This window comes from Gorilla gorilla, chromosome X, assembly GCF_029281585.2.
Source record: "Gorilla gorilla gorilla isolate KB3781 chromosome X, NHGRI_mGorGor1-v2.1_pri, whole genome shotgun sequence".
NCBI classification, from domain to species: Eukaryota; Metazoa; Chordata; class Mammalia; order Primates; family Hominidae; genus Gorilla; species Gorilla gorilla.
Genome location: NC_073247.2, coordinates 146,828,777 through 146,844,281, shown reverse-complemented (window position 1 = coordinate 146,844,281; position 15,505 = coordinate 146,828,777). Strand labels below are relative to the sequence as shown.

At 44.5% G+C, this 15,505-nt stretch overlaps 1 protein-coding gene across 2 annotated transcripts; it reads left to right on the top strand.

Annotated features, from left to right (window-relative positions):
- Window positions 1-13,557: 13,557 nt before the first annotated feature.
- On the top strand, window positions 13,558-14,867 carry LOC101134607 (retrotransposon Gag-like protein 8A). 2 transcript variants are annotated; one of them, XM_055376040.2, is made up of 2 exons: window positions 13,577-13,882; window positions 14,431-14,867. In XM_055376040.2, the coding sequence occupies exons 1-2, from the start codon at window positions 13,691-13,693 to the stop codon at window positions 14,488-14,490; spliced, it is 252 nt and encodes an 83-aa protein (XP_055232015.1). In that variant the 5' UTR covers window positions 13,577-13,690; the 3' UTR covers window positions 14,491-14,867. The 2 variants fall into 2 exon arrangements, with proteins under 2 accessions (XP_004064948.1, XP_055232015.1); XM_004064900.4 differs by having other exon boundaries at window positions 13,558-14,867.
- The last annotated feature ends 638 nt before the right edge of the window (window positions 14,868-15,505 follow it).

Here is a 15,505-nt window from a genome sequence, read left to right as displayed (position 1 = left end):
GTTGATAATACATGTGAGCATTCTATGTGTCTCTTCATTAAGCAGGAGGCCTGAAGGAAAAAAAAAAGCCTCCCATAGGTCATTTCAAATGGACTAAGTTTTATGGTTCCCTTTGGAGCCATCGTTATGTACAAAGGGGCTATGGTAGAAGAGAAGCCCAGGCCTCTGAGGTCTACTGACGCAGTTTTGCTAATGTCCTTTTTAGAACATGGTTTGCTTTTTTCTACCTTACCTAAAGATTGAAGCCACCAGAAGGAGTGAAGATGATAGATAATGCCTAAGGCTGAGGGAACATGCTCAGTCACCTTAGCTGTAAACGAAGGTCAGTTATTACTTGGCAAACTTTTTGGTAATGCAAACCTGGGGATGTTTTCTTTAAGAATTTGGACACTTCCAATGCTTTTTCTGTCTTTGTAGGGAAAGCTTCTACCCACCCAGTGAAAGTGTCCATAAATAGTAGAAAATATTTTAGTCCCTGTAAGGTGGCATCTGGGTGAAATCTATTTGCAGTCTTGCCTAGGGTATGTTCCTTGGTGTTGTACAGGTTTGAGTAGGGATTGGGGTATGGGGTGGCTTCCTGGGTCATTATGAGCACACAGTTCACAGGTCTTGGTGACCCTTTTTATAGTCTGGAATAGTCCCTTTCCCAAGAATATTAGGGAAACGAATTTGAATACAGAATCCCATCCTAAATGTGAGGAATCATGGAAATGCTTAATTATTTTCCATTGCTCAGCCTCAGGGAGAAAGAGTTTATTGATTTCTAGAAATCACTCTGAAGGATCCTTTTGTAAGCCTTTCTGTTCTGCCCATTTAATTTGCTAAGGTGTATAATATGGCACTGTTGACATGGGTGGAGCATCAGGTATTAGTGCAGCAGCCAGCAGTACTGATCTTCCTTTAGCGGTGGCCATGACTGCTCTATCCACCAGGGCATTTCCTCTGATAATAGAGGTGTCTCCCTTTTGGTGTCCTCAGCAGTGAATAATTGTTATCTCCTTTGGGAGTTGGACAGCATCTAAAAGTTCCAAGATCTCAGAGTGATGTTGTATGGGGGAATCCTATGGCTGTTAACAGTCCCCTTTTCTTCCATATGGCTTGTGAGCATGGAGCACCAGGAACCCATGTTTGGATCAGTAAATATATTGATTCTTAAGTCTTTTCCCAGTTGGAGGGCCCTAATTAGAGCATTCAATTCCACTTTTTGAGCAGAAGTCTGGGGAGGAAGAGCTTTGGCCTCAATGACTTATTGTTGACTAGCCACAGCATAACTTGCCTTTTTAATCCCTCATGAATAAAGCTACTTCCATCTCTAAACCACTCAACATTGGGGTTAGGCAGGGACTCATCTTTAAGGTCAGGCCTGCTAGAGGAGCTCTGTTCCATAGTTTCCACACAGGAGTGAATGAGTTGGGGACTGGGACGTGAAGTCCAGCAACAGGGTAGCAAGATTTAAAACAACATATTTTAAAAGTAACAACTGCAGTGTCACATAGAAGAACCTGACATTTAAGTAATTGAACCACTGTTAGACATTGGTGTCCTTTTGCTTCTAGGATCCCCTGTATTTGATGGGGCAGGTCATTACATCTAATTGTTGTCCCAAGGTAAACTTACTGACTTCTACCAATAGAGTGGTGGTGGTCACAGCTCAAAAGCATCCTGGTCACCCAGCCACCACTTGGTCTAGCTGTTTAGAAAAGTAAGCCACTGGTATAGGGCTATTCACGAGACTTTGAGTTAGAACACCCAAAGCTGTCCCTTGTTTTTCAGCCACATATAGGGTGAAAGATTTTTCTAAGTTTGGGAGTCACAAAGCAGGGGCTGTTCCCAATTTTTCTTTTAGGGTTAAGAATGCCTGTTGGCAGGTTCCATCCCAATTCAAAGGCTCATGATCACTCCCTTTTAGAGCTTCATAGAGTGGTTTTGCTATGAGCCCAAACCTGGGACTCCAAATCCAGAAGAATCTGGCCATTCCCAGAAAGATTCTTAATTGTTTCTTAGTCTGAGGGGGCTGGAGTGCCAAGACGGTCTCTTTTTACTCCTGGGCCAGGGTGTTTGCCCCAGGAGTTAACACATACTCCAAATATTTAAACTTTTGTACAGAAATTTGGGCTTTATTGTAGGAATACCCAATAACCTCATCTTCTCAAAAAAATTAAGAATCTGGATTGTGTTCCTGTCACAGCCTTCCCTGGTTGGGCTGGAAATTAATAGATCATCCATATATTGCTAAAGAGACCCATTATTTAATTAGAGTTTCCTTAATTCTTTTGCCAATGTATTGACAAAGAAATGGGGACTGTCCCTAAAACCTTGAGGAAGAACAGCCCATGTAAGATGAGATGCAGCATGAATGTCTGGATCAGTCCATTCAAAAGCAAAGATATACTGGGAGTCCACGTGTAACGGTATACAAAAGAAAGCATCCTTTAAGCCTAATACCATGAACTATTAACATCTTCAGGGACTTGGGTCAATATTGTGTATGAATTAGGAACTATTCAGTGGACTGGGACTATTGTCTCATTAACTGCCCTCAGATTCTGAACAAATCTGTATTCCCCATTCAGTTTCTTCACAACCAAAATGGAGGTGTTACATAGGGACTGACGGGACTGTAGTAATCCATACTTTAGGAACTTCCTTATTAGGGGTTGAATGTGTCTCTGCTCCTCAGGTCTCAAGGTACATTGTTTTTTGTATGGATACTTAACACTGGGTTTCAAAATAACCTGGACTGGGAGTACATTAACATCTCTACCAAGAACTTTCATGTCCCAAACAGAGGGGTCTACTTGAGAAGTAAGATGCAGTGAAAGAGAGGTCTTTTATTTATCTGTGTTAAGGCATGTACTTGGAGCTAGAAGTGTCTTTCCCTGGCCTATTGCCTTCTCATAAGGCTCTCCAAATTGAGCTGTGGCCTGTAATTGGGAAAGTAAGTCTCTTCCCAGTAAAGGAATAGGGCACTCAGACATAAGCAGAAAGCTATGGGAAAACACATGATTCCCCACAGTGTAACCGAGGGGGTGGGTGAATCACCTAACTTTTGGCTGGCCATCAATCTACATTATGGTACAAGAGTGGGAAAACAATGGCCCTGAGAAATAGGTTGAAACTGAGAAGTCTGCTCCCATGTCCACCAAAAACTCATTATTTTTGCCTGCCACATCAAGAGTTACCCAAAGCTCCTCTATGGAGATAGTAAGGTGTCCATTGGAAACCATAAGAGACCTCAGGCCCCGTCAGTCCTCTGTTCTCTCAGCCATTATGGGTCTGGGTGGCTCAGACTCTCTTTCAAGCCTGAGGCAGTCCTTCCTTCAGTGTTCCTCTTGCTTATAGGCACATTGATTTTGGCCCAGGGGCCAAGAAGTCAGAGGCTTTCATCCGGGCATCCCAACCACAACTCTCGTAACACTTTCTTGACATTTGTAACCCTAAGGCAGTAGGGGGCTTAAGGCAGCCATGAATAATAGCACTTTTTGGCTATTACTTTTAGTTTTCACCTCTTTCTCCACCTTGTCCCTATTATTGTAAATTCCAAAGGCCATATTTAATAGTTGGCTCATGGGGATTTGATGCTCTATTGCTGCCTTATGTAAATTCCTCCTAATGTCAGAGATAGTTTGAGTAATAAAATACATGCCCAGGAGAGCTCACCTTTCCAGAGAGTCAGGATCTGCATTAGTATATTTCCTGAGGGCCTCCACTAAGTGGCCTTGAAATAAAGTGGCATTTTCATATTTTCCCTGAGTTACTTCTCTAACCTTGTCACAACTAACTGGTTTAACCACACACTTTTTCATACCTTCTATTAAACAAGTTGGCATGTAATTTCTGTGTTTGAGATCTTGGGAACCCCTCTGGGAATCCCATTGAGGGTGCAAATAAGGAACTGCCTCTCCCCCCACATTATAAATGGCATGGCCTTGGATATTATTGGCCACTCCATCTGAAAATTCATGGGTAATACCTAGAATCCTTTGTTTCTCCTCTATGTCTATGGTACAGCAAGTGGATAATAATAAGTGCAAGTTATGCCAAGTTATTTCAGAGGACATGGTAAATGTATCAAACTCCTCTATAAACTTTCATGGATCCTCCAAAAACCAGCCAAATTTCTCTTTGCATAAAGCCAAATTTGATACAGTAAATGGCACATATACTCTGATTGTTCCCCCATCTCCATCAGCTACCCACAATGGACACAGTTTCATTTTTAGGGGCTGATACGGGGCCCTGCTCCTGGTAGTACTGGTTGGGCTTACATTCTCAGGCAACAGGGGTATATGACAGGACTAGTTGGATAAGGGGTAGGGGTGCCTGACGACCTTGGGGTGGAATCCTGTGCTGGAGAACTGGCAGAATTCCTCTCAGAACTGCAGGACTGAGGAGGCTCCAAGGGGGGCATGGACCTCCCAGTGGGAGCAGCTAGGAGGGGGTCACCTATGATACCTGGCACAGCTTCTTGGTGCCTGGAAGTAACATGAGTCTGATACATTCTACAGCTATCCCTTAGGTCAGGATCCTGGTAGAGGGCATATAAAAGCCTGCACATAAGGAACTTCTCCCCATTTTCCTTCTTTTTTACAGAATAAGTCTAATTGTAAAATAGTATTATATTTTAACATAAAGAACCATTTTTAGACCAAATTTCCTGGCCTCCCAATTTATATTGGACCCCAATGGTGTTGCAATAGAAAATGAGTTCCTTTTCTCTTTAAAGTTTCTAATTTGAATTTGCACCAATTGCCTAAAAGACACCCTATTGTTGAGTCTTCCAGGATGCTCACCATTGTTCCCATTGTCCAGTAAGAATCTGTGCAGGAGGTTTTCAAGTTTGCCTAAGTTTAGTGAGAGCCTTACTTTCCCTTTCAAATTCTCACGTCCTGCAGAGAAGGTATTAGTATAGCTAGCAAAGCATTACAAAAGTGGATCATGAGATATGAGTGGGCAGTAGAATGATGGGTCTGAATTCCAAAGAGAGTGAAGAAAGCATTTCAGTTTGGGCAAAGATGGATTTTAAAAAAACAGAAAGTGATTGTGGAAGGGAGGAAGAGTATGGGTGAACAACATGGCTCAAAGGGAGACCTCAGAGACCTTCAGCTACTGGATAATCCACCCAGCAGTAGAGACACCAAAGAAAGTGTTAAGGAAGCCACTCATCCACTGCTGTGGGTACTCATCTGTCAGGCCAGGGGTCTGGGAACCCCTGGTCCCTTCAACCAACAGTCCAAGATGCGCTTAAGCAAGGCAGTCTATTGGACAGAAAGGAAGACAGAACACAGGGAGAGGCCCACAACTGGCTGTTATAGAAAATGATAATTTCCAACTTCAGTGCAGAAAAAAACAAGACTGTATTAGTCCATTCTCACACTGCTATAAAGAACTACCTGAGACTGGGTAATTTCTAAAGAAAAGAGTTTTAATTGACTCACAGTTCCTTAGGCTGTACAGGAAGCATGGCTGGGAGGCCTCAAGAAGCTTACAATCATGGCACAAGGTGAAAGGGAAGCAAGCATGTCTTATCATGGCAGAGCATGAGAGAGAGAGAGTAAAGGGGGAAGTGCCACACACTTTCAAACAACCAGATCTCACGAGAACTCACTCACTATCACAAGAACAGCAAGTGGGAAATCTGCCCCCATGATCCAATCACCTCCCACAAGGTCCCTCCCCCAACATTAGAAATTACAATTCAACATAAGATTCGGATGGGGACACAGACCAAAACCCTATCAAAGACCAAGGTTCTCCCAGGGGGAGGGGCTATAACCCACAATCCTAGAGGGAATGCCAATGTCAAAAACCCCAGAGAATTCAGGGGGTAGACAACAGCCCAGTGCAAAAAAACCCAATGCACCCAAGTAACACCCATTGAGGATTCCCTCACCAAATGCCCCAAATAAAATAGCATTAGAGGAGAAAGGATCAAGAGAAGGGGTGATAAGAATGTAGGTGGTCAGTCATGCTTCTCTTCCGGGCACCCAAATGATGGGGGACATTGAATTGACCACCTAGACAGAGGCCTTATTTCTTGTTTTACCTGATATTGAAGGAGGGGCAGAGAGGACACTCACCCATCTTCACTTGCCTAAATGGTGCTGACCAGTCTCCAATGTGGGACATGGGTGAAGTTCTCCCCAGATTCCACCAGCTTGGGCAGGCTCGGCTGTTACGGGGGTCCAGCTGACACACCAGTGACCTGCCAGCCAAGACAGTTGGTCCCACGCAAGGTGGTAGCACTGGGCAGCCACTGACCCGTCCACACAGCTCTGCTGCCTCCACCTGTCAGGAAAGATGATGGCTCTGAAAAGAGCCTTAGACTAGTGTTATAGCTCTTCAGCATTAGCAGCTGTTTAGCCTTATAACCTCTGTGTTACAGTTCTTGCAGCTTCAATCACAGATTGTCTCACTGTCTCTTGCCATTTGCCATCTCATTGCCTCTCACTGGCTTGCTGCCTCACTGCCTTCTCTCTCCAGTCGCTGCCTCTCTGCATCTTGCTGCCTAGCTACCTCTGCTATTGCCACCATCTTCCCTAGCCCCACATCAGGCACCAGATGATGCAGGGCAGGTTATGGGCTTCACTCAGGAAAGATTTCAAGAGCAAACCAGCAATGGAAGAAAGCAGCTTTATTGAAGTGACAGTGTTACAGCCCAGTGGCTGCCCCTTGTTAAGCATGGCAAGCCCATGGGCTGTGCACCAAGAGTGGCAGTGTATGGGCTGTTGGCTAGCTTTATACCCACTTTTAATTACATGCAAATTAAGGGACAAGTTATTCAGAAATCTCTAAAAACTGAGCGGTAACCTTTGGTGTTGCCATGGAAAGGGGTGGTAACTTCCAGGTATTGCCATGGCATTTGTTAACTGTCATGGCACTGGTGGGAGTGTCTTATGCTGATGGGCAGTGAGGGCAACTAGAGATTGCTTACAGAATCACTTGCTGGTTCTGGCCAGTTTCCTGTCTGGTTAGGACAGTTGTCCCCAACCTTTTTGGCACCAGGGACTGGTTTCCTGGAAGACAATTTTTCCAAGGATGGGGGTTGGGGAAGGATGGTTTCGGGATGAAACTGTTCCACCTCAGATCATCAGGCATTAGTTAGATTCTCATAAGGAGCACACAACCTAGATCCCTCATATGCACAGTTCACAACAGGTTTCACACTCCTATGAAAATCTAATGTCACCACTGATCTGACAGGAGGCAGAGCTCAGGTGGAAATGCTTGCTCACCTGCCACTCACCTCCTGCTGTGCGGCTTGGTTTCTAATAAATTGGTAGCAGTCCATGGCCCAGAGCTTGGGGACCCCTGGTCTAGGAAATAAGTCCTGCCAATCTCCTACCTCACAATCGTATCATGAATTATGTTGAGAGGTTTTCTTAATGCTAAACCAAACTTGCTCTCCCAGAATAAACCCAACTTGATTGTCTTATATATAGCTGGAATTGGCTTGGTAATGTTTTGCTTAGGATGCTTGCATTTATATTCCTAAGTAAGATAGCTTCATAATTTCTATTTATCAGATTCTCCTTGTCAAATTTTGCATTTAAAGTCTTGCTGACCCTAACAATAAGTTGGGAGGTATTCTCTGCTTTTTATCCTCTTTGTGTTCGAGTGGTGCTTGTTTCTTCCCCAAATGTTTTTTTAATTTATTAATTTATTATTATTTTATCCATCCCCTCAAGCACTTATACTCTGAGTTAAAAACAATCCAATTACAATCTTTAAGTTATTTAAAAATATATCATTAAGTTATTATTTACTATAGTCACCCTGCTGTGCTATCAAATACTAGGTCTTATTAATTATTTCTGGGGTTTTTTGTGTGTTTTTTGTTTTTTTTTACTCATTAACAATCCTGACCTCCTCCATACCTTCCCACTACCATTCCCAACGTCTGGTAACCACCCTGCTACTTTCTATGTCCATGAGTTCAACTGTTTTGATTTTTAGATCCCATAAACAAGTGAGAACATACAATGTTTGCCTTTCTGTGCCTGGCTTATTTTACTTAACATAATGATTTCCAGTACCACCCATGTTGTTGCAGATCACTGGATCTCATTCCTTTTTTTATGGCTGAATAATACTCCATTGTGTATATGTACCATTTTTTTTAATATGGAGTCTCACTGTTGTCGCCCAGGCTGGAGTGCAGTGGAACAATTTCGGTTCACTGCAACCTCTGCCTCTCAGGTTCAAGCGATTCTCATGCCTCAGCCTCCCAAGTAGCTGGGATTACAGGCGTGAGCCACCACGTGCAGCTATTTTTGTATTTTTAGTAGAGAAGGGATTTCACCATGTTGGCCAGGTTGGTCTCGAACTCCTGACCTCAGGTGATCCACCCGTCTCGGCCTCCCAAAGTGCTAGGATTAGAGGCATGAGCCACCGTGCCCGGCCTGATATGTTTAAAGAACAAACAATGCCAAAAAACTTCTACCCATTTAACGAATTTAATTCTGCTTACCAAAATAATAAAGTTCTATACTTTTCCAAACTTGCTAATAGTTATCATGAATGGTAGCTGAGTTTTGTCAAATTTTTTTTTCTAGATTTTAAGAAATCATTATATGAATGATTCCTCCATTTTCTAATTAAAATTGTGGATTATATTGTTTTTTTATTCTATAGTCCTGGAATAAACCAAACTTGTTTATGATAAAATATTGTGATTTTTATATATTGCAAGATTCAATATGCTGATATGTTGTTTCAGATTGTTACATCTGTGTTTATAAGTGAGATCAGCCTGTGATTTTCCTGCCTCATAATGTCCATGGCAGGTTCTCATGTCAAGTTTTGCCAGCCTCATGAAATCAGTTCTATAGCGTTCTCTTTTGTTCTATTATCTGGGACAGGCATGGAAGTTCTGCATACATTCCTTTTACCAAAACTTAAGCACATAGACCCAGGAGGACTCAAAGAGGATTAGAAATGTGCTACCTGACTAGGCAGCCACTTCATAACATCAGATGTTTGGTGCTGCTACACACAGCGAATTTTAACTTTGGCATAGTTTTAATCATCTTATACCATTTTGGACTCCGCTTTTTAAGATAATATTTTGCTAATTTGTTTAGTTTTCATAATTATTTTAATGGCTGCATATATATTGTATTAGTAAATACTAATGTGTAGGCTATTCCTTCATTGGATATTTAGGGTTTTCATATTTTGAGGATTATAGATTTTCTTGTTGTGGATATCTCTATGCCTCAATAATATTTTCTTCTGTTAAATTATTTTCTTTTTAATTCTCAAGTGTTGGATTAACGAATGTCTTGGTCAGCTTGGACTGCCATAACAAAATAACACAGATTAAGTGGCTTAAACCAGGGAACCCCAATCCCCAGGCTGCAGACCGGTACCAGTCTGTGGCCTGTTGGGAACCAGGCTGCACAGCAAGAGGTGAGCGGCCGGCAAGCAAGCGTTAATGCCTGAGCTCTGCTTCCTGCCAGATCAGTGGGAAGCATTAGATTCTCATAGCGAACCGCGAAAGTTCCCCTGTCCCCCTCGCAGGGCATGCAATGGGGGTGTGGCTGGCTTCTTCAGTGTCCCACTGCTCAAACCTCTAGGGGAGCATACAGACGGGCAGGCTGTGGGGGTCCAACCCCATGGCAGTATCTAGGGGTGAATGTTTACAGCTCCTGAAGCCCCAGTGGGCATGTGTTACAGGGTGCTCTTTTAGTTTAGCCGTCCATAGGCGACTTGTGTTAGCTCAATTAGACCTCCTTCCTTATCAAAAGGACAGAAGGATTTCTATATCCCGGGGTTTCTTGTCTTGGTGTACTGGAAGAATTGGATCACATATGGGCTTGGAGAATGAGTGCAAGGTTTTACTGAGTAGCTCTCAGCAGATTGGGGAGCCAGATAGGAGATGGTTTTCCCCTGGAGTCAGGCCACTCGGTGGCCCAACTCTTCTCTAACCACTCTGGCCAAATTCCACATCATTCCACTAGTCCATGGCCTGCCGGCCTGCCAGTGCCCGTCCATGTGCTCTTCTACCAGCGTGCTTTCAACAACCAATGTGTTCCTCACGACATCCAGCCACTTGGGTCTGCCTGCTAGGTCTTGGGTTTTTATAGGCCCAGGATGGGGGTGTGGCGGGCCAGGATGGTCTTGGAAAATGCAACATTTGGGCGTGAAAGCAGGAGTGCCTGTCCTTACCTAGGTCCGTGGGCGTGGAGCCCTAGCCAGGGACCCACCTTTCTCTACCCAGCACTTCCCTTCCCCCCTCCCATATCATTTAAAGAGACCACACTCTTCCCTTCACAGCACTCCCGTATCAATAGGAGCAGGAACCCTATTGTGAGCTGCACATGTGAGGGATCTATGTTACATGCTTTTTATGAGAATCTAACGCCTGATGATCCGAGGTGGAACAGTTTCATCCTGAAACCCCCCACCCCACCCCCATCCATGGAAAAATTGTCTTCCATGAAATCAGTCCCTGGTGCCAAAAAGATTGGGCACTACTATCTTAAACAACATATGTATATATATATGTATTCACAGTTCTGGAGGCTGGAAGTCTGAGATGCTAGCATTGTCAGGTTCTGATGAAGGCTCTCCTTCTGGCTTGCATATGACCCTCTTCTCATTGTGTCCTCACATCCTAGAGACATAGAGCAAACTCTCTGGTGTTTCTTCTTATATGGACATTAATCCCATCATGAGGGCCCTACCTCACACCATCATCTTACACTTATTACCTCTTAAAGGGTCTATCACCAAATGCCATCACGTTGGATGTTAGGGCTTTGATATACTAATTTTGGGGGACACTAGTCCATAGCAGTGAGTCAAAGTGACTCTTACATATTGCTATGCTGTTTTTTAAATGGTGTTTCAATTCACAAGACCATCATCAGAGTGTGGAAATTCTAGCCCCACTTCAGCCCTCCCAAGCAATGAATTTTAACAGCCAACTTTACTAATGTACAAAGGAAAAAACATAATCTCCTTCCGTAGCTAATCCTATAGTAATTACTCTAAAATCTCTTCAGATTAAGTTGTTGTCAAGAAGAAATGGCCAAAGCCCCTTTCCACCTTCAGTATGTCATTACAAATTTTGAAGAGGCAAAATAATTTTGTTGTTGGTGCAGACAGGGTAGGCTGAGGAAAAAAAACAACCAAAAATCTCACTATATTCCAACAACAGAATTTTGGTTTTTGCTCATACAGCATGCCCACTGTGGGTCATGTAAGATTCTGCTCCACATCATCTCCACTCTAGGATTCAAGCTGACAGAGAAGCCTGTTTGAGATATTAGCAGTCACCAGGAAAGAAGGAAAAAAGACACGGTGACCCATCTGATATATTTTAAAGCTTCTACCCTGAAGTGACACATAACATTTCTGCCCATGTTTCACTGTCAAAGCAAGTCACATGACCATGTAATGCATTCAACATGCATTCAACAGGACAAGTATGTGGACAGGGAGTGCTACCTAGCAAGGAACACTGAAGGGTAGCAAACAGACCATTTAGCAAACAATGATACAATCTACCACAGTTATATTTTTTTATTCTCAGTATATTATACAAGAGTAACATTATCAGAGACAATGTTCAAAATGGCCTATTTAAATTTAGCAGAGGCAGGACTGCAGTGGTGAGGCCGTGAATCCACCCAGAATACCCCTGACTACATATCTGGATGGATGCATGTACTTTTATATGCAATGCTATATATAATGTGTCCTTACTTTTTTTTTTTTTTGAGATGGAGTCTCCCTCTGTCGCCCAGGTGACAGAGAGTGCAGTGGTGCAATCTCTGTTCACTGCAAGCTCCACCTACTGGGTTCACGCCATTCTCCTGCCTCAGCCTCCCGAGTAGCTCAGTGCTGACATGGGACCAGCCAAGCAGAAGAAAAAAGTGTTGCCTGTATTACAGTGGGGTATACTGGTTTATCACCACAGTTGTAATGTATTTATATTTGTATCAACTAAGCATTAATGGAACAACACTTTTCAGAACAGCTTTCTCTGAATACTACTGCCTTAATCAGGCCTGCCAGATATTTTGCATGTGAAAGGTTATGGTGTCACCAGGTACTGTTGCAATTCACACAGGTGAAGGCAAATTTGTTGTGTCACCTTGTTGGTATGGGGCAATAGCTGGATCTGTAGTTCATTTAGCCCTGCTAGGTCTCCTCCTTCAGCTTCTCCAACTCCTGGGGCAGTATGTGAAGTTCATGGTATAAATCTACAACTCCTCCATCTCCTCACATAAAGAAAATTAACATCTTTATGATGTTGAGTCATCCTATCCCATATCCAGGGATATCCTTTCATTTTTTGAGTATTCTTTTGTTTTCCTCTTCAGCAATAAAAAAAAGTTGTATGTGGCAATTTATAATTTTTAATGTTTATTTCTAAATCCCTATTTATTCTGAATTACTTTTCAAATTGGGTCTTTAACCAAATTTATATATGTGTATATATATGTGTGTGTATATATATATATATATTTTTTTTTTTTTTTTTTTTTTTTGAGACAGAGTCTCACTCTGTCGCCCAGGCTGGAGTGCAGTGGCGTGATCTCGGCTCACTGCAAGCTCCGCCTCCCAGGTTCACGCCATTCTCCTGCCTCAGCGTCCCGAGTAGCTGGGACTACAGGCGCCAGCCACCATGCCGGGCTAATTTTTTGTATTTTTAGTAGAGACAGGGTTTCACCGTGTTAGCCAGGATGGTCTCGATCTCCTGGCCTCGCGATCTGCCCACCTCGGCCTCCCAAAGCCAAATTATACATTTTAATAGGTTATTTTCTGCATATGTGAAATCTAGTGATGAATTACTATTAATTTTGTACTCAGCCACACAACTAAATTAGGATACAAAGTGTAATGCTTAATTTTCCTTCCCCCTTTCCAATTTGTGAAACTTTGTTATTTCTTTCCTTTATTCTTATGTATTAACACGTATAATGTCATGTTTGGAAAGCATCCAACCATTCTCATTTTCCTCTTTCAACTTCTCTTGTGATAATCAACTGATTGTCCTCCTTTTGGTGTCTTAATACAGCAAATTAAGAGATTTCTTAGAATTTAACCCACCTTTCATTAACTGCTTATGGCACATTACACTTTGAATATGCCGCTCTGGATTATATTTCCTAATATTTGGGATTTTCCCATTAATGTTGCAAAGCAGGGAGCAAATAATCTGACTGAGACATATACGAAGAAGCAAAAAAAAATGTGTTCACAGAACTCTACTCAAGTGGCGTCCAGAGCCCAGGGTTCTGAAAGCAATGTCCAAGGACTAATGAGTGAGGGGTCAGGAGTGCGGCAGGAGGCCGCATCGATCTCCAGAACATGGATCTTCTGCTCTCCAGAAGCAACAGGCTCAGCCTCCCCGCACACCGCCTGCTGTCCTGAGAGTCCCACTGGCGCGCCTCGCATAATCTCCGCCCCACTCCTCTGAGGCTACACTGCCTCCTCCACAGTATGAGGCCCACCCCAGAACTCCCGGCATTGCCCTTCTGCGCCCTGTGACGCACCAGCGCACTAGTGACCACAAGTCCTTGTGGGCGGAGCTCGCGCAAGCGCCTGGGCTCTCCCCCATGGCTCCGCCCACAGCCCGCCCCGGCCCGGGCCCCCTCTCTCCATATGCACTTCCGGCGACCCCTTAGCGCTGACCCCCACGCAACCCAGCGAAACTCCGCGGAGCGCGCGCGGCGCGATGGACGGTCGGGTGCAGCTGATGAAGGCCCTCCTGGCCGGGCCCCTCCGGCCCGCGGCGCGTCGCTGGAGGAACCCGATTCCCTTTCCCGAGACGTTTGACGGCGATACCGACCGACTCCCGGAGTTCATCGTGCAGACGGGCTCCTACATGTTCGTGGACGAGAACACGTTCTCCAGCGACGCCCTGAAGGTGACGTTCCTCATCACCCGCCTCACGGGGCCCGCCCTGCAGTGGGTGATCCCCTACATCAAGAAGGAGAGCCCCCTGCTCAATGATTACCGGGGCTTCCTGGCCGAGATGAAGCGGGTCTTTGGATGGGAGGAGGACGAGGACTTCTAGGCCGGGAGACCCTCGGGCCTGGGGGCAGGTGCTCTGGGAAGGGTTCGCTGTGCCAGTGGCCACCGCTAGGGTCTCCACAGGTGCCCTCCCTCCGCGCCTCCCTCCTCCTCGAGCCGCTGCGATGTCCCCTGCACTCCTGTCCCCTCCCGCGTAGTGCTTGCCTTTGTTCCAGGAATAGCGCTCCAGGCTCCTGCTGCAGCTCCTGGGCCGCACTCTGGAGCGCGCTGCCTCCGCCCTCTTTTGCCAGCCCAGCCCCTCCATGCACATCTGGACGCTGTCCTGCACTTCAGGTGCAAGCTGGGCTCCTGTTACATACTGGACAGACCACCCACAGCCGCTGCTGCCAACCCACCTCCACTCCTCCAGACTGCCAGCCAACTACATCATTCTGCCCACAGACCTACGCTACCACTGCCATCGCCATCCACCGCATCTCACCAACAGACTGCGGCTCCTAGTGATGTGGACTCACCTCGGAGGTATCCGAGCTGGACACAGCCCCTGGACAGTGATCCAGACAGCTGGCCGTCCCCCAAGGAGCCTGTCACCTTCAGCGAGACCCATTTCCTCCCCGTCCCCAGAGACCTCTTGTGTTCCTGCCACATAGCTGCCAGGGCTTAAGTGTGCCTGGCAACCAAATCGAATCTCTCATTTTCTCCTGTGGACCAGTTAGTTTTGCCTAGAATCCTGTTTTCTTCTGAATTTGCAGCTGTCTCTCTGATGGGTGCCTTTTGTTCAACACAGTAAGCCCTGCTCCCTTCCCTGCTCTAATACACTACCTGTACAAAGGTTTTTTCCTTATTTTTAATAAATGTCAGACACTATTAAATAGAAATGGAGTCTCAATGAATATGGCACCTTTCCCTCCCTGGTTCTGTAAATAGGGTCCATGTCTTCTTCAAATGCTATGTGCCCTGTCATACTACGGCTGAAGTTGACTCTTGCATTATAAACACAAAAGACTGAGTCCTGTGGAGTGTCCTAGGGATGGAGATCTTATCGGCAACCATCTAATGCCAAATGATGACCCTTCTAAACCAGGCAGTTTCATGCCACTTTTGAGGTAGACATTGATCTGATTTTGGCCAAGGCAATGTCAAAAGCTGTGGAAAAGCGTTTTGTAAAAGGTTTCCTTATTTTCAAAAAATGGCTACAAAACACAAATCTCAAATTGCTACATACCAGAAATCCCATACATTTGTTTGTGAACACCTGTCAAAGTTTTATTTAACCAGAGATTCATTAATGAAACATCAGAATTGCAGAGGTGTTCTATGAAAGAGGTGTTCTATGAAAGAGGTGTTCTATATTTATAAAACCTTGAATATGGAGGTAATGGGGAAAGGGATGCAGAGCTGTGATTATTAATTTAGGTACATACCTGGTTGATGACCTGCAGGATAATACAATTATAACTTTCTCTAATGAGCAGAATAAAAGTTAATACTCATTACTTTTTATCTGTAGGCTAAT